Genomic DNA, 19,776 nt, shown 5'->3' with positions numbered 1-19,776 from the left:
GTTAAAATAATAATAATAATAATAATAATAATAATAATAATAATAATAATAATAATAATAATAAATAATAATAAAAACACGATATTTAAACCTACAGATGTAAATCAGAAAACAAAACATTAGCTCTAAAAATGTCAAGGGGTAGCGGAGGAAACGATTTCCCTGTCAGTCGGAAATCCGTCAGGTTGAGTGAGGCAGCTTGAGGAAACACCACTTTCAGGATTTACAAAATTAGATTTCTTCATGATAAAACGCGTGCTAAAAGATTTCCACGTTATAGTCACGCACACTTGGTTGTATTTTTGAGTCACGGCCTGGAGGAGGCATGTCAGCAGACAGTGTGGGCGGTTGACACTCCTGCGTCATCGGGCTGAAGTTTTAAAGACTCCGGCTCCTCCTCAGCCTTCACTGCAATCCTGAGGCTCTGCGCTGTCACTTCCCCCTGTTCACATCTGACAGGAACTACTGCCGCAACACTTACTAGCACGGCACGGGAGGTGTCGCAACGTTTGGTCTATCGCAACGCACCTGGAGTACCTCGGTCCTTCCACAGGTAAACTCACCTGGCAAACTGTATTTCTTAATTGTTTTTGACCAGGCTTTTTTTCTTTAAAAAATATAAAAAAAAGACAACACGTTTTCTTGTTTTCTCAAACAAGCTTGTCTCTCAGTGGATGTTTTGCGCGTTTAACTGAGAGACATGGTCGGACAAATAGCTGTAAAGTTGCGTAATAAGCCAAACCTCAGAGAAAGCTTTGTCTTAGAACGTATATCTGTAACGTGCTATTTTAAAATGCTCCCTCAGCAATATGGACATATGTCTCACTGTCATCGTTTCATCTTCTCTGAAACGGTTGAAGTCATTATATTGTCAAACGTTCATAATGAGGCACAAAGTTTTTTATGCTCTACTTTTTTTTTCAGTGTTAAATCTGTGGCAGTTTAAAAGTTATTTGGCCTTGGAGAAAACCGGCACTGATAACCTATCAGTGCCGGTTTTCATCTTGCAGTTTCAATATGCTGAGCTCCTGTAATACGATTCTCCCCTGCAGATTATTTAAAGTGGCTGCTTTGATTCACAAGCTGAAGAAGGACGATTCAATATTGATACTGCGGTTTAACAGAAAACCTCAGTGCCATACTAAACATGCATTATTCACTAATAATACACTATAGAAATTCTCACCAATGAGTTGATTTTGGGCAATGCTGTACTGTAGAAACAAAAAAAAAGTCTGACTTTTTTATGTTGTGTTCTCACTTCACAGGCCGTCCTATAAAATGGCTCAGAATAACTCATCCAGCTGTCATTTTGACAAGAGCATGGAGTTCTTCTACAACAAATCCAGTCAGAGATCTAATTTGAGCTACAATGTTCTCACCATGGTCCAGGTGGTCGGATCCATCTTCTGCATCTTCATTCTGGTGGCTAACTGTATGGTCATTGCTGCTGTAATCACCAATAAGAGGTTTCACTTCCCATTCTACTATCTCCTTGCCAACCTTGCGGCCTCGGACTTCCTGGCAGGTATAGCGTATGTGTACCTCATGTTTAACGCAGGCGATGTGTCACCAACACTTACTATTCGCGAGTACTTTTTCCGGCAAGGACTTCTGGATGTCAGTCTCTCGGCATCTCTGGCCAATCTCCTCGTTATAGCCTTGGAGCGCTACATCTCTGTAATGAACTGGAAAGTGCATAGCAACCTGACCAAGAGGAGGGTGACCTTGTTGATCTTTCTGGTTTGGAGCATCTCTATCTTAATGGGGGCTGTGCCAAGCCTTGGCTGGAACTGCATTTGCGACCTGGACAACTGCTCCAAGATGGCTCCCATCTTCAGCAGGAGCTACCTGATCTTCTGGTCAGTTTCTAACCTGGTTATTTTTGCTGCTATGGTGGCGATCTACACGAGGATCTACATTTACGTCAAGAAGAAGACGGTAATGCTCATGTCGCACACCACCAGTTCGATCAACCGCAGACGGACGCCTATCAAGCTCATCAAGACAGTCATGGTCGTGCTCGGTAAGTGCTGCTCATAAAACAGGGGAAGACATTTGAAATCTGAGAATGGGGCATGTAAAGTGGTTCAGACCAGAGTAACTACTTAAAGGAAAAGCGGTGGGGTGGGGGGGGGGGGGGAACAATTGAATAGAGTTAAATTAAACCGCTGTAATATTTTAACTTTGCATACATTTTAATTTTAATAGCAAATTGTTACCAGAAACGCTTTATTGTTTTAAAACACAGAAAGATCAGAAGTGGTGCACTGCCTCATAGCTCAATTTTCAGTGTAAATAACTATCAGCTTCTGTGTAAAAGAACCCCACCCCCCCGCTAAATGCAAACATGATGGTTGTTTTGAGGTTCAGTAACACAGCCGTCACATAAGTTGTTTTGATATTATTGAAATTGGAGTTCTTTTAAGACAGTAGTAGTCTGTTTTGGCCTCAGCCCCTCACAGATTAAGGTTCGCTTAGTGTCCGGGACCCAGTGATCTGGATGAATGCAAAAAAAATGATGATTCAAAGAGATGTATCGATTGCAGTGTAAGATACCAGCTGCCTATAATCTACTCGCAGTACCTCAACTTTAAACTGTCCCTTAGTTTTTCATAATGGTTGGCAAAGTTTTAGCTAACAGTGCTTTACAGTAAATCTTCTTTCACAATTGATTGAAAACTTCACAATTTCAGTGCTTAAAACAAAAATTCAAATGCATTACCTGCACAAGTTGTCAAATACAGAGACAAATGAAATATTGAACTAACTGAGTTATAATGATAGATTACTCATTACTAATATTAGTCATTAAATTTAATATTACCCCATTATTACTTTCTAAACTCCTCCAAAAAATAAAAAAAGGGGAAAATGTAAATTACATCAAGAGATTCGATGTGTATGTTTGAAATCCAGCTGGCTCAGCAGAAATGGTCACATAACAAATAGACTCTGTAACATTGCCACGCCCCTGATTCCAAGGCTCCCGCATGTCTGAAAGCACACACGGGAACGCCATTACAGTAGCGCAGGCTCAATTCAGTGCATAATCCAGCAAAGATATCATCTTTTATATGACATGGACCAGGCAAAGGTCTGCAGCAAAGGTCTGCAGCAAAGGTCTGCAGCACCAGGCTTTAGCTTTGCAGCAGGACGTTATACAACAGTGAAGGAGCTTGAATATTGTTTAAAAGGAATAGCGCTGGACTGGAGTGCGAGCAAAGGTTATCAAGGTTTGCTTTTTTCTAAATAGACTCTTATTGCTTGAAATATGGAGCAAACTCCAGTGTTCTTCATAGTGCTGTCTTAATGAAATATTTTAATCTCAGTTTTCATCCAAATAAAAACATGTGCTAGATGGTTGCCGTGTCTCCCCCCGCAGAAAACTCTCTGTAGTTGTCTTAATCTGTCCACATGGTTCCATACTGGTATGGTATATAGGAGCTGTTTGCCTGTATGCACCCTTTATTCCAAGCTGCCGTGTAATTACCTTCCATGCAAGCATGGCCCGTGTGGCAAACCGTTCACCACACCACGTTGGCCTTCAGGGAACGTCCTCTACTCTCTACCCAGAAAAGGCAAAACTATACTTGAAGACGGGTTGTTTTCAGATGCTGCTTTGCAGAAGTTTCTGCAAGTTTTCTGTGATCTGCAGGCTTTATTTCTGTCTTTATGCTTCCCCTTTAACCTCAGCATGAAACAAATATAAATTCATAGCATCATTTTAATACATCACATTTGATTCTCGCTTTTGAATCCACAAGAATCAAAGAACACTTCTAGGAGCAACTAAATCTACCATCACTTTCCTAAACAGCGTGCTGCTGTGTGACGTCTCCTTCTATTATCTGGGCATTGTGGGTTGCTTTGCGGTCTTGAATGGTCAAATTTAATATAAGTATGACCCCAACAAATTTGATTTCAGCAAGAAATGAGAATGGAGCATCATAACCGTGTGTGAAAATATATATATATATATATATATATATATATATATATATATATGTCAGTCGGAAATCAGTGTGAAAATCGTCTTAATCTTCACAACCTTTTTTGTTTCTGAAATTGGTTGATTGCAGTGACCAACAACACTTCCTGAGATGCTTAAAGCATGAAAATAGTCCTTAACATCTAATAAACTGATTTTCTAGTCAGATAGCAGTCCCTTTGCAGACGATATAGATTACTATACAGTTTACCAGTGCTCCGTCCTTTGATACACTCATGCACAGTTTCTAAAGCACCTGTGTGCAATGTTTTCAGCTCCAGATCCTACTGATAGAAGGATCTTATAACAAAAGGGAGGTAAAAGGGGAAAGAAAAAACTTTGCTCCAGTCATAAGGCTTTCTGCTCAACTGGAGGAACCAGTTCAGAGGGTCATATAGACCTAGCAAGCTTTGATAAAGGCAGACCAGAATGACGTCACTAGTACCTGGAAGTCCCTCAGCACCATGTTTCCAACTAAAGCAGCTTCTACAGTACATTTCTACTACTTCTTAATGACTTCTCTGGTAAAAGAAAAAACATGCTTTAAGCTCAGTTAAGTTGATAGACATAGAAAGGTGGCACACAAATTAAAACTTCAATTGATTCATGGTAGGCTCATGAAATCAGCACGACAAAAAGCAAATCGTGTTCTAAACATGCCAGAATAAAAGCCTTTCTTTTGTTGGAGTTGTAAGGGAGAACAAGGCTTACTATTAAACAAGTAACTCAGTCAGTTTAAGGCCTCTTCGTTAGGTTCGCCTTTTTTGCTTTAGAAATCCGACGCAGTCAGGGCGAAGCCAAACTTTTGTTTTTCTAGTGCAGAAGTGCTCTGCAAACATGAAAGTTAAACTTTCACGGTTCTACTTGACCTCTGGCTGTTTCTACATGGGCCGAGGCAAACAAAGGGAAGGCTTCGCAGCGCCTTGCTTGCTCTGCTCTATTGAAGTGCAACTCTGCCGAGACGCCGGTAGCGCAGACAAGTCGCTGCCTGCAGCTTCCTCCCGCTGTAGCTTGTGCCCCAACTTGTTTAATGTAAGTGGCTGATTTGCTTTTTTTCAATAGAATTCTGAATAACTAATGTGAGTTAAAGGCCGTGAGATTAAATTTCAGAGATTAAAAGCCCAACCAAGACACACCTTCTTTTCATGATTCTTCAGGTGGGAAGAGCTGCACTAATGTGATAGAAAGATAAGGAAGCTTTCCTCACAAAAGAGGAGTGTAGGATTACAGAGAAACTTGTACGGATGGTTACATTAGAAGGCATGTAAACAGGGCAGAGGATTGTTTTGTGCCTGAATGTAAAACATTTAATCTATTCACCACAGTGATGCGTCATGCACCAATCAGAGATTTTGTGGCTGGTTTCTCTTTGGTAATTTTGTTACTCTCTCATATGCCAGTTTAGAGTTTAGCCCACTCAGATTTCTTATTAAGAAATGCGTATAACAGGTTTTTAAACCTGTCTGGGTAAATTAAAAATGGAGTTAATAAAATGTGTATTACAAAATACAGAGTATTTACAGTGTTACAAAATAATGTTGCTCAGGTTACCGTATACGTCACAGATCATGCATTATTCCCTCTCTTTGAAGATCTCCAGATGTAAAAATAACCATATACCAAAATATGTATTCAATTAACCACCTCAGAATAATCAGCATGTGTCCAATTTACCATTAACCCAGAAAAGATTCTGATTTACTGCATCCCTTCAATATCAATCAGGTTTTTTGTGCTGAATCAAATTCCATTAGATTGTTAAACCATTTAGATAACGTTGTACAGTAAAAAAAATTCACTGGCGATGGATTGTTATTTAATAAGAAGAAACATAGTCTCTCTGTGTGTCTTTAAGAGAAATAATTGAGATGATGTTACACAACTCTGCAGGATTTCAATATTATTTCAAAAGAAAATAACATAGTTGTATAACAACTGTTACACTTTCTATGTTATAACATACCCGCAGACAACACCTGCAGACTTCCTTAATTGTAATATTTGCAAAACCTGCCAACATTTCCAAATCCGGCATGTTCCACAAGAGATTTAAAGGTTAAAAAATCTGGATAAATCAGCGTAATTTTACATCCCTTCACAGAAACGAGAGTTTTCTTTCCAGAAGCCCTTCACATCTTGCCTAGATTCAAATATCCACCCCTTACTGAGACTGAAAATAGATAACTTCCTTTAACAAACACTGAGGGGGTTGAACAATGGCCTGAGATGTCTCCCAATGCAATATGATGCATCTTTTCTGTACATTTGACAAATATTATGAATATTTTGGTGCATTTATACTATATTTCAGTCGTTAAATTCCCTCTCTGACCTGACTTATAGTAATATTGCTTTTAATATTTAAGTTTAACCCTTCAGTTGTTATTTGTCCAAACAGTAAAAAAAAAAAAAAAAAAAAAATCCAAGATGGATGAATTTGTCTAAATATATTATATTGTAATAATATGCAGAAACTGTAGAATTTACAACTTGGACATATTTAAAATAAAATATACATGATAATTATTTTTTTGTTTTTGTTCATAGGAGCCTTTGTGATCTGCTGGACACCTGGTCTTGTGGTCATGCTCTTGGACGGCATGAACTGTGAGAAGTGTGATTTCAAGAGAGTGAAGAGTCTGATCCTGCTGCTTGCCGTTGCCAACTCTGTCATGAACCCCTGCATTTACTCCTACAAGGACCGGGAGATGTGGGCAACTTTCAAAAACCTTGTGCGCTGCATCGGAAATGGCACGCGGCAGCAGCGGTCGTTGCGCGCCAACGCCAGGCCGCTGAACTCTGGTCAGGACACAAACACCAGTCCGCCACCCTCGGAGGAAATGAGAAGCGATGATAATGGATCCCTCGATTCATGAAATCTACAAATCAGACAAATATTGAACAACTATTGTCCGGAGCGGAGAGGGCCCACACGGACACTTTCCGAGTCTTCAGACAGTTTACCCGTATCGGTCCTCTGCGGATTGTGCTTTCCTGGGACTGAAAGAACTTGCTTGAAAAGTCACTGCAGACCATCCGCTCCGATAAAGAGATAACGTAATGCACTACTAAATTCCTTAATGGCTGTAAAGATGTCCGGTTATTCTAGGAATTCAATCATTTGGGCACATGACTCCCATTTCTGTGTAATGAGAGGTTCTCACTCCAGTTCGATCCCGTTTTCTGTCAGTGTCATCCGATCCCTCTGATGCATAGTGAGTGAGCGCATTGGGCACTGATGCTGCACGGCAGTGACCAATGAAACAAGTATGTTTAAAAACTTTGAACCTTGCAAGGAAAAAAGTTGACTTCACTTTTTTTTTGTATAATGTTGTTTATATTTGTTGTAATTATATTTTTTTTTTACACTGCATGTGTAGTTTAAGAAAACTATAATGGTGGATTTGTAATTAAATTATGCTTGGGTAGAGCATATTTTTTAAAGTTTTTCATTTGTGTAAGAGTACTGTAAATGGTTGTTGAGTAACTGTACTTGAAGATAGTGTAAGAAGTCTTTTCTTTTTTTTTTTAGACCTGGATCAGATTTGTCTAATTTCATATTGCAACCCGTGCACACTTCCATCTTGTCTGTGTGTGATTACTTATGAAAATAGAAGCTTCCTTTTAAAGAACCTAACGTGCTTTTCTGTAGCATTTTTTCTAAAATCTGCTTCACCTCTCTGCAACACACTGGATTCCTGCTGTAGAGACAGTTTATGATGCGCGCTTTCGACATGAAGGAGGATAAGACGGCAACTCCCTCCAACACAGAAGACTGCACGTACTCCTGCTGACTGACCGCATCGCTAAATCTTTAGTAGTTTAACTGACCCCTCGTTGCATGTATAGTATTCATACCTGAACTGCTGTAACAGGCCCTTCATCATCAAAGCTGTTTCACCGTTATCTTATAAGACTGCTCAGTAGACAGATTTAAAGCTCAAATGATTAAACTGAGATTACCCATGGTCATGCAATCTGACTGTTGGATTTAATAAAGAATAACCACTTCTGTATGTATGTATATATATATATATATATATATATATATATATATATATATATATATATATATATATATATATATATATATATATATATATTTCTTTGAAACCTTATACTTTAAAATGTGTTTCTTTTTTACAATTTATTTGATGTAAAAGCAGAACGACAACCCCTCTCCTGCAGGATTTTGTATGATATACATACATTCCCATCATAAAGGTTTACAGAGGTAGTTTTTGATAAAGACCATATGACTCTGTGCCAATCACTTGTTGCCCGTGAGCAAATATTTATTTAGTGGTCCAGTCAATAGTGACCAAGCTCCCCCCCTTGTTTTGCACAGTGCATGTTCTGTATGGAAATGTAGCTTTAAAGGCTAATGCTGCAGTTTCTGATTAGGGTTTTTTAAATTGCAATAAATCAACAGACGATTTTACTGTTTTTAAGTGATCTAGAGTTCATCTTTTCATTCTAAAACTTGGTAATTCCTCATTGAACAGATACTCGTTCCAGCTGATATAGCATTTGTCTTTGGTGGTTTATTCTAATACTTTGAGGGTACAGAAGGAAGGGCTTGCCTTTGGTGTCCTTTAATCAGAACTCAGATTGCTTGCATCTGGGCCACTGGTTTGATATTTCTGTCTTTGCAATTTAGAGTTTATAAATACGCTGTTGACCTGAAAACCGCCATGTACAGCCATGCTATAGAGTTGTTGGGTCAAATTCTAGTCTCTTAGATGTTTTCCATGTTTTGTGCACCTGGCCTTGAACAACAGGTTAAATTCATGGCTTTTAGAGAACATGAATGCATGCTGAGGAGGTATATCAATCATTGCAATTAGCTGTGTTGGAGTAAGGACATGTTCAAAATGCTCAGGACACGTACCTGAAGCATGAATCTTATTTAGGATAAAACCACTTTCTGTGCTTCATTGTCTACTTTACTTCAAATTACTGTCGCGCCAATGCCATTTTTTGACCCCGATACCGATACCCGATACCTGGCAGTGCAGTATTGGCCGATACCGATACCATCTGTTTGAAATTGATGTGTGTGTGTATATATGAAGAACTGCATACTACTTAGGGTAGTAGAACTTTTTATTGCCTACCTGGAATGGGTGACAATAGCTGAATAAACTTTTGGCTCTCAAATGCCAAAATAATGCAACTTTCGTGAAATTATAACATGTATTATACTAGTCGGGAGAGAGAAGGCTGCGTTCAAGTGACATACAAACATCAAAATGGTATTAGTGCCCTATTTGTTGGTACTCGCCGATACCATTACCACCATTTTAGTGCTGGATCGGGGCCCCGTCCGATACTGGTATCGGTGCAACACTACTTCAAATGGGACAATGATTGGCTTAATGAACATTGTGTGCTATTTAAGAAAAAAAGCATACTTTTACAGAATGTATTTCTTTATTAATTAAAGTCAACTTTTTATACATTTCAGATTGCTGTTTTGAACCACAGGGGTCTACCCTTGTTTGTTTGACATTTATATATAGCTGGGCTTGTATATTGGCAACAATTAAATAACTTCACAGTCCAACACAGTCTTTCTCTTTTCTGGCTTTACTGTTGACATTATTTGCTATTTAATAGTCATAAAATCAAATTATAGTTTGAGCAATGCTTTATGTGATAGACATGCTTAATGTCACTGTTAGTGAAAACAAGATGACCGCTTTATCTTAAACGACACCCGTTTCACATCTAAAAGGAATCACGGAGCTACTTGCAAGTCCTGTTTGAGTCACCTTCCTCTTTTAGTTGAGTTTATTACACAACAAAGTTATGGCAGGACAATTCACAGAAAAGCAGACGAGTATGGAAGTTAATTTGTGTCGCCGGGATTTGAATTAAAAATGCCACTGAAATTTAAATGTTGTATGTTTGTACTTACTCTTTCGGTGTTAGAATATATTCAGAAAACATTTTTAACCCCCAAAAAATTCATTGTCATTATATCTACATAGTTGAAATTTCATTTGTTATTTTCACTGCAAGATAAAAATTCACATTACTATTTCAAAGTGATTAAATTTTCAATACCTGTTTTTCAGTTTAACTTTTCAGTTTAAAAAAAAAAAATTGAATATAAAAAATTCAGCCTTTCAAAATTCAAACTCAATAATTTCAGCCTCCCGAGATTCAACTGGCTCAAATTCACCGTCTTAAATTCAGCGTCTAAATTCGGTGTAAAAAGGGAAGGGTTACGTCAGGTCACAGACATTACCAATGGATTGTGGTGTCCAACGCCCAGCCAATCCCGTTACGTTTTCTTAAAATGAACTTTCAACTATGTAGATATAATGACAATGAATTTTTTGGGGGTTAAAAATGTTTTCTGAATATATTCTAACACCGAAAGAGTAAGTACAAACATACAACATTTAAATTTCAGTGGCATTTTTAATTCAAATCCCGGCGACACAAATTAACTTCCATAGACGAGTTCATTACAAATCTGTTTAGGACATCTTGTTTCAACTCAATCCAATACAGTGTTGTTTAGATTCAAATCCAAGTATAGTATATAGAATAAAGTACTAGTATAACAATTTGGAAATTATTGAAAAAAAACCCAACAACTACATGAATGTGGCCATTGGTAAAGCGAATCGGTTATATGTAACAAAAATCTTGTTTGCGATCAATACAAAATGTTGTATATTTCCTATTAGTCTTAAATCTGTCAATGATCGGTCTGAAGGGTAGAGGATGATGTATGGAAAGATAATTCTTCACAGAACCCAATGTTGGTGCTTCCACTCAGAATAACTGGTTAAATTTTAAATAATCATTTACAAAATCAATAATTAACTTACCAGTAATATTGCTAATATATCTTGATAATTAATAAGTAAAAAAACAAAGCGTAATACCAACAGACATGAAATCTAACCACCCATAGGGTAATTCCAAAGGGAATCAAGATTGAACATTCAGAGTGTTGTTAGCTCGAGGAAGATTTGATTTATTTAATCAGTTTATCTGCCTTTATATAAAGAGAAGGGCTTCATACATAATTTGGAGATTTGAATACTCGTCTTAACTTTGAAGGAATGGTTTAGAGAGAATAAAATGGTACTCAGCATGAGGAAGGCCAAGAGGTAGGACAGGTTTCGGCTCCAAAAGCAGTCATAGATGAACTGATAAGACACACCTTATTTTGGTCTGGGTACGTAGGTGTAAGTGCAGTCCTGAGGACACGGCAATCTTAACCACGTAAAGGAAAAGACAAAGTTGTTTCTGAAATACATTTAGACTTCAAATCACAAGATTGTACAGCTCTGAAGAAGGATGAGTAGTGAAACCTCTTCAAGAAACGGAGGGTAGACGGACCAAATTCCTATCGCTCATTTCCAGTCATACTGACCAATCAAAGTACTTTAAACCCTACATGCGCCCAATGCCGCTCCCTAACATGCTCACATTATTAAACCAATGCACAGATTAGTAGTCAACTTGGGGTTAACTGCCTTGCCCAGTGGCACAACAACATTCAGCAGGAGGAAGCTGGAACTGAAACCAAATTCTTTTGACTTCAAGACAAATACTCAACCCACTGAGCCACAGTAATTGTCGCCTCTTAATGAACAGGACTGGATCGTGGAACGGTGGTTCTGGACATGTTGTTCCTCAGCTGAGAAGATGATGGGGAATCTCCATTGATATGTAACGTACATCAATGGGAATCTCACCACAACACCCTTTGAATTCCAAGTGGAATACATAAAAAACAAAAAGTAGTCTTAATGTATTTAATTTGGTTCTGACTACTGTACGTGCATGGAGGAAAAACAAACAAAGCGTACTGGAACTTAACATTTAAAGTTCTGTTAGGACAAGAATTAAATAAGGTGATTGATTAATTTTAAATAAGTGGACCAGACTCTGTAAATCCATTTCTTATTGTTTCTTGTTCTGTGTAATCTGTTTAAACATTAGGAGCTCGCAACCCCACCAGGAAAAATTTAGATAGTTCTTAAGAAATACTGATTGAGCTTTTTCAACTTTTTTTCCCCTTCGGGGAAAAGGTACAGTGAAGACAAACCTAGATAAAAATATTACTCAATGGAGCTACGGTGTGTTCCTGGTCCTCCGACATGTTTTGCAATATTCTAAGCAAGAAAAAATAGGGTTGTGTTCAGTTCTACCCTATAAATGTAGTAAGTGAACGTGAACTAATTATGAGTCCTGTCAAAAGCTTACTGGGTCCTAAACTAGCGAAATCAGATAAAATTCAACATGTTTTCACTTCATAGATGTTCCAGGGTCATAAAAAACAGGTCTGGAAAGTCTCAGGAAAATGATCGGTGGAATAAATATTATTTCATCTCAATCTGATGTCCTGTTGAAGAGATTTCAATCAGTCTTGGTAAAGAGAAAGTTATTCATTTTGATTAAACGAACAAATCACAATTGCTAATTAAACAAGTTTTAAAGATACCTCATTATTACTAAAAACATTTTAACACAACAAAGAACTATTTAAGTGCTGGATAACACTAAGCTAGCCTTTGCTTAATTCAAAAGGAGGATTTACTGGTTTCCGGTTTTTAAGACATTGCTTAGATGAAATGCGGAGTCCCTCCCTTGAGTTTATTGAACTGCACACGCCCCTGTAAAAAAAACAGGGGCGTTTTATCTAAAGTTAACAATATTAAGATTCAAACTTAATCTTCCTCTAAATGTCTTTCATTTTGAATCTGAAACAGCAAGTATGGTGAAGGTTTTCTCATCACTATGGGTTATGGGAAGGCAGATACAAAATACTTGTACGATACAAACTTGCATGATTAAAACTTTACACTTTCATGCTTTTCTGGAAATGGGTCTAAACCTTCCTCCTCTTCAGCTCATCCAGTAATAGTTGCTACAGTTGCGTCCCCGGGAAACGCTCATGTTGCAAGACAAGTATGATCAAAAATGGCAAGCAGCCTGAAGCAGGTTTTAGCTAACGCCAGCAAACAGCAGACTGTAGTTTTTTTTTTTAAGCAGTCAGCTGCAGCTGATATGTTCTCCTGAGGGATTTGAAACCATTGTCCACCACCCTGATCTAGGCAAATAGATGATAAATTGGTAAAGACCATGTTCCGACCCCAACATGCCCATAGGGCATCAAAATCTAAATCCAGAATTTACAACCACAAAGAAAACTATTTGCTAATGGATTAAAAGAGACTACACAAACCTCAAACCGTAATTTTATAACAGCATCCTCATTCTCTTTTTCAACTTGTTTCTTCTAATTTCAGTTATCTTTTTTTCCAGAATAGATGTAATTTGAAGCATTTGTCAAACTATAAGTACAATTGCATTGATTACCAACTTCTTACTTCATGCATTTAAAAAGTAACAACCACACTCCCAAGATATAAAAATAATAACAAAAACAATAGTAATCGTATTGGGCTATATGTTGGTGACAGCAAAGCTAGCGGCTTGTCGTTGTAGGCCAGGGTGAAGCGTGACTGCAGGCAGCTGAAGACCTCGCAGAGAAGTTTCTGCAGCTGTCCCTGGAGCTGAGGGGAGTATTTAGTAGTCTCGCCAGCATCATGTTTATAGAAGACATCGAGAGGCTGAATCAGAGCGCTTTGGGCCTCCCTGATGGCTCTGGCAAGGACAAGGTTGGTGAAGAGAGTGGACATGATGGAGTGTCCAGTTCTCAGGAGTGTGAGAAGACTCCAGGTTTAAAACCCGACTCAGGCTCTTTCTACACAGAGTTTGCATGTTTTTCCTGTGCATGTTTGGGCTCTGTTCTGGTGCTCTGGCTTCCTCAAGCAGTCCAAAAGGACGACTGTTAGGTAAAACGCTCCCTCTAAATAGCCCTTAGACACAAAGTGTGCATGGTTGTGTGTTGCCTTGTGACTGACTGGTGACATGTCCAGGGTGTACCACACCTCTCGTCCAATAACTCCTGGAGAAAGGCCTCAGCCTACCTGCCACCTCGTATGGATAAGGGGGTGTGAACAATAGATGGATGGATGAAACAATAATAATAACTAAAACTTACAACACCAACAAGAAAATGATTGAGCAAGACATAACCTTTACTTCTGACACCAACTATAAAGCTACTGCCGTCAGTTAAGGCAAGGTTCATTGTTGAATCAAAATAGCTAAATATAGCCAAGCTGGTGTCCTCAGTAGCAGACCAGGAAGTATTAAAGAGAGGAGGCGATTGAGCTGCTGTAATAACTGGCATGTGACTGGTGAGTACACTGCTGACCTAAGTGATGTGAGTTATGATGGCTGCAGGTGTAGCAGGGGGAGAGCTGCAGATCCATGGAGGCCGAGGCGGGTTGTTCAGCCAAGAGAGAAGTCATTGTTTGTTTGTTTTTTGTTTGGCGAAAATGCAAGGATGGAGATCTGAGTTCAACTAGACTCAATAAAGCTAAAGACAAGCAGCAGCAAAGCAGTAACCTTTGGTGCCGTCTTGGGGCTCATCTGAATTTTAACAACCTCATAAAATATGTTTCTAAATCATCTGACTGTCATCTTTAAAACATTACCAGATGTTAGGTAAGTTTATTGTGATTTATTTACAGGTCTCTATAAAAAAAAAAACTATCTGGCAGCAGCAGTTCATCCAAAATGTCCCTACCAGAGTCCTGACCAAACAAGGAAAATGGATCATATCACAACAGTTCTTAAATTACTGCTCCCTGCTTATCAAAGGAAACATTTTAAAATCTTGGTCTATCAGTTACTAAATGATATTGGGCCAAAATATTTTTGAATTCAGGTCATCAGAGACTGACTTGCTTAGATTTCCCAAGACTAAATCTAAGAAAGCAGAGGCATTTAGCTTGTATGCTCTTCACCTCTGGAACACAATCCCTGAGAACCTCTGATATTCAGAAACTGTAACTTCCTCTAAATAGGATTTAAATAAGATTATTGTCTTACGCAGCTTTTGGTCACATTACATGACTCACAATCGACTTGTCTATTCTTAGTAACTGAAGCATGAGATTGAGGATTGGATTTTAGTTTAGTTTTAAACGTAAATTTAAATCAACATTTCACACTTGTTTCTTTAGTGCAATGCCTTTAAGTGTTTGGCATAATAATATCTCTTTGTAAGCAATAATTTTTGTTACTTTCTTTTTTGTCTTACTTTGATGTCCAGTAAAGCACTTTTGAATTCCTTTATTAAAGGTACTATATGAATAAACTTGACTGGATGAGTTATAAGGCTTTTGTTTATTCTGCTAGGCTTGCTTATCATTGGGAGTTGATTGTTGGTGAGGAAAAACACCAGGCGAGATGGAGCAGTACACAAGGGAAGTACGGCCAAAACCTGAAGTGCATGTTAACCAGGAGGGTTGGACAATATGACTTTGGTTTGATGATGTGACTGGAAGCAGGTGATGTGCAGCACAGCGGGGGCAGACCCACCCATGTGAAAAATTAGCAGTACAGAAAGGAGATGGAGAGACGATGGCCCAGGGAAGTACAAAAACACCCCGACATATTTGGGCTTTCTCTTTGACGCTATTGTAACTGAGACAATAGAAAAAGGGAAGTTCTGGGAGTAAAAAGAAAGAAATAGATGTACAAATAATGAACAGGTATAAACATAGGTAGTGGCACCAGCTTCACATTTCTGCCTGATGAACCTCCGACAGACGATGACGGGAAGGAGAGAGCTGGACGTTTGGTCCTGCTTTTAAAACTTTGATCTCTTACACGTCTGCTCCATTTTTTGCACCTGATCGCCACTGATCATGTCTGGTTCTTTGTAGCCACATATTTCCTGAACATTTAATCAAGCTCTCTCCTTTTATAAAGAAACATTTTATAATTTTGACCACCAGAAAAATAAGTTAAGCTCTATATATATGAACAAAACTGATTTTCTTACTGTGAGCATCTTGATATTCCCAGGATCAAAGGGACAATTCTATCCAAGTAAATTCATGATTCTTATGTTTGCAAATTTGAATCAATTCATATGGTTTAGAGAGCAAGCTGTGTGGTAGGAAGCCCTTCAGATTCTGGCTTCTGCCTGCCGCCCCGGTTTAGTTTACCCAAAAATATGAACTGTAATCTGCAGAGCGAGGCAAACTTTCTTCTTCAGCCCTGCTGTAATTACACATTCTTGGGAAGCCAATTAAATTGTACAGATGTACAGAAATGCTACATTTTGGTTTGCTTTGAATTTTAGAGCAAACATATGTGGGGCAAATATAGAAACTGCTTATGATGGGGGGGTTTTCGTGCTGAAACCTTTTTCTGGCACTTTATTGAATCTGTGGCACAGAATTGAGGCAGTTCTGAAGGCAGAAGGGGGTCCAGCAGAAGAAGTCCATGGATGTGGGTCTTTGTTCTTTTGTTAAAAATACAGGCTGGATAAGGGGTGTACGGGATTTTCTTTCATTTTCTTTTTAGATACATTGGTATTTGATGTGATCAAGCACAGTGTGAACACAAGAACAGTGTGTGTGATGTTCCTTTTTTTTAGCTATAGTTCTGACACTTACTAGCATAAAATGCAGCCAATAGGATATTAAGGTAGCAACTTAGAGGTCATGATTTCTCACCTGTCACTACAGACACTGCACTTTGTTACTGCTCCAAGTTCTGTTGTTAGATTTTTTTTGTTTTTAGTAGTTAACAGTTCTGTTAACTTACAATTACATGAATTCAGTGACTAATAAGAAAATTAAATGTCTGTTTTCTGCTTTTGGAGAAGCGGAATAAATGATAAGTTTAAAAGAAAACAACTTTTAAAAAGAAGTTTTAAAAGTTCTGTAAAACAACCTCAGCTCGTTTATTTCTAAGCTAAAGTGAAGTGCAATAGGCAAGCTGTATGCATCATTATTCAAAGTTTAAATTGGGAAAAGAAAAGGATGAGAAGATGGATTTGATTCACTCCTACTTTGGACTGGCACTTATGTTTCCAAAGCAAATCTGAACAACTCAATGAATGAGGACTGTCCTTATTGGGTAGATTAGAGAGGTTGTTAAATCAAGCTTTTTTTCATTTGAGGCAGCAAGCTAAATTAAAGCCAGTTATATCAAGGCAGCTTGTTGAAACAGCGATCCATGCATTTGTAACATCAACATTCCCTCCATTGGTTGCCTGTACGTTTTAGGATCTGATTTAAACTTCTCTTATTTGCTTACAAATCTCTTAAAAAGCCCCCCCTACACCCCCCTTCTGGGCTGCTCTACTCCCAAACATCTGTCTGCTCCCTAAGGTCTGCCAATCAGCAGCTCCTTATTGTCCCTAAATCAAAATGGAAATTAAGAGGAGATTGTGCCTTTGTTGTATTATAGTCCACCATTGTGGAATAAACTACAATTTTGCACATCCTGGGAGGTTGAAACTATTTTTTATTATTATTTATTAATAATTTTAAAATAATTTTTTAATTACTTTTAATTCGATGTAACAATTTTAACAATTTATTTTTCTATTTTAGCTTGTCTGTGCTTTACATGTCCATTTTAATTTATTTCCAGTTGCATGTACAGCACTTTGATGACCTGAGGATTTTAAAGTGCTTTATAAATAAAGGGCGTAATGGTATGGTATGGAATTGGGGTTAAGGAGGACTCAAGCGCAAAGTTGAATAAAATAAATCAATATTTCAGCACACGAGGAACAGGGCAGGGAAACAAACCATGAGGGAGGAGAAAGGAAATACAGGAAACGTGGAGTTAGCAGAAGAATTTGGTAAAGAGTAATGAAACCAGGTAACTTAAATACAGAGGGAGGTGTGGAGAAAAGTGAGGCAAAACACAGGTGAAATCAGTCAGAAGGAAATGAGAAACCACTGAGACTGATGGAGAGGAGAGCAATGAACCGAAGAGGAACAAAGGAAATATGACAAAATGTACAAAGAATAAACTAAGAACAAGATCCAATAACTAATCCCCATAAGTAAGCACTAAAATATAAACAAACACTTAGGGATGAATAACTAAAGAAAACACACTCTAGGAAACTTATATAACTAATAAAATATGCATGCATTAAAGACAAAAACCTGGAGATTATTGACACAGAACAAAGCGACAGGACTTATTGTTGAATGGAAAACTTTACAATTTAACATTTGTAGAAGTTTTAGTATAAACATCTCCTGTAAATGTGACACGTAAATCAATGTAAAAATATTTAAATAATTTAAAAAATACTTTTTGCGCTTGGTTATTGGTTCAAAGACTTGACTTTGGTAGGCCTGAAGGTTACACTGTGTACTTGAGTACTTCCGAAAATGTGGCTGCCCCGGATGTGTGTTGCAGAAATTCTGGTAATCAGCAGCATCCAACGTCACTCGGTCTAGTTCAATGTCTAGTGCACGAGTTGATGGTCTCAGATTTCTCACCTCTCGTCAGACTTGTTCATGACTCAAGAGTCATGAACAAGGCTTTCTGGTTCAGCTGGTTGTGTGATCTTCATGTCGACTTTTAGTTTAACCCGCAACACTCACACTTACTACAAGTTTTTTTTTTTTTTTCCCAGTGTCCTGTCTAGCAATGTGGCAATAGGAATTGATGTCTCAATGCCAGATAGAGCTCAACAGATTTTGCTTTTACAAGTGGAGCGAACAGCTTTCGCCATAGTGCTCCACTTGATTTATGCTTGTAAATAGCTTTATTGTGATTCCTGCAAGGAGAATTTCAAATTATATGGACATGACAATGGGAGAGTAAAGGAAGAACAAGAAGTGAAAGAGAAAGAAAAGAAAAAAAAGAGTAGAGGTGAAAGAAAGAGGAGATAAAAGGGAGAGAATGATAAAACCTTCTCCGTCTGCTCCGTCACCTGGAAAGAGAGATGCAAAAAGAACAGCACAACCAACAGACATAAAGCAACAGATACAATCGAATAACACCTAGATGCCATTGCTAAATCATATATATTATTACACTTACTACAAGTTAAACACACACGTTGTAATGGGGCTTTTCTCAAATGATGTCACATTTCACCGGAGACAGCCCGAGTTTCCCAGCTGGTCCGACAAGTTGAGTACAAACTAGAATGCCAAATCGGGCAATACCAATCATTTTGGAAGATGAAAACATCCCTGGAGCTTTATTTCTGCATGCTTCACTCGAGAAACCCAGCTTAGAACAGCTTAAACGAAGGCCTCAAAATGAGTGTAAAGAAAGCAGTATTAATAGAATCCGTGTAGAATTACAGCTAATACGAAGAAAAAAATATACGTATTATTACTTAGACTTAGACTATTATAGAGCTAATTGCAAAAAATAGACTTAAAAACAACTTATTTTCTAAAGTCGCAAAGTCAATCATCTTCCTGTAATCAGACATTTATCATGATGAAGCCTGAAGGCTGCATTCTGAACATTTCTTGCTCCTTCCCCAGTGCAGCCCTGATTGGGAACACCTGTCAGGCTGCAGTCAACCTTGGACTCATTCCACCTGCTCACACCTCTATAAGACCTCACCTCAGTTTGTCCATAGTCACCGGTTCGTCTCCAGTCCTCTGAACATCATGCCTGTCCTGTTCCTGCTTGTGTCATAGTCCTGTTCCCGTCTGCCAGTTCCTGTACCCCTGCAACCTCCGTCTGGTAAATGACTCTGGCTTTCATCATCCACTTCTTGCTGCTTCAATAAACTCTGGAAAACAGCTCTGTGTGTGTGTGTGTGTGTGTGTGTGTGTGTGTGTGTGTGTGTGTGTGTGTGTGTGTGTGTGTGTGTGTGTGTGTGTGTGTGCTGTGTTCTGGCTTCATCCAAGACAAATCATGACAACATTCAGATCTCTTCTCACTTACCCACACAC

At 38.3% G+C, this 19,776-nt stretch overlaps 1 protein-coding gene across 1 annotated transcript; it reads left to right on the top strand.

Annotated features, from left to right (window-relative positions):
• The first annotated feature begins 336 nt into the window (after positions 1 to 336).
• lpar3 (lysophosphatidic acid receptor 3) lies at positions 337 to 7,968 on the top strand. The gene is made up of 3 exons (XM_012857579.3): positions 337 to 553; positions 1,269 to 2,026; positions 6,539 to 7,968. The coding sequence occupies exons 2-3, from the start codon at positions 1,282 to 1,284 to the stop codon at positions 6,865 to 6,867; spliced, it is 1,074 nt and encodes a 357-aa protein (XP_012713033.2). The 5' UTR covers positions 337 to 553; positions 1,269 to 1,281; the 3' UTR covers positions 6,868 to 7,968.
• The last annotated feature ends 11,808 nt before the right edge of the window (positions 7,969 to 19,776 follow it).

The sequence above is a fragment of the Fundulus heteroclitus genome, chromosome 9 (assembly GCF_011125445.2).
Source record: "Fundulus heteroclitus isolate FHET01 chromosome 9, MU-UCD_Fhet_4.1, whole genome shotgun sequence".
NCBI classification, from domain to species: domain Eukaryota; kingdom Metazoa; phylum Chordata; class Actinopteri; order Cyprinodontiformes; family Fundulidae; genus Fundulus; species Fundulus heteroclitus.
This window is presented reverse-complemented; position numbering and strand designations above follow the sequence as displayed.

What these genes read in the sequence shown, in the direction of transcription:
- lpar3 (XM_012857579.3), top strand. Translation starts at nt 1,282, where the DNA reads ATGGCTCAGAATAACTCATCCAGCTGTCATTTTGACAAGAGCATGGAG. An exon ending in GACAGTCATGGTCGTGCTCG is followed by an intron (nt 2,027 to 6,538) that starts GTAAGTGCTGCT and finishes TTTTGTTCATAG; the next exon opens with GAGCCTTTGTGATCTGCTGG.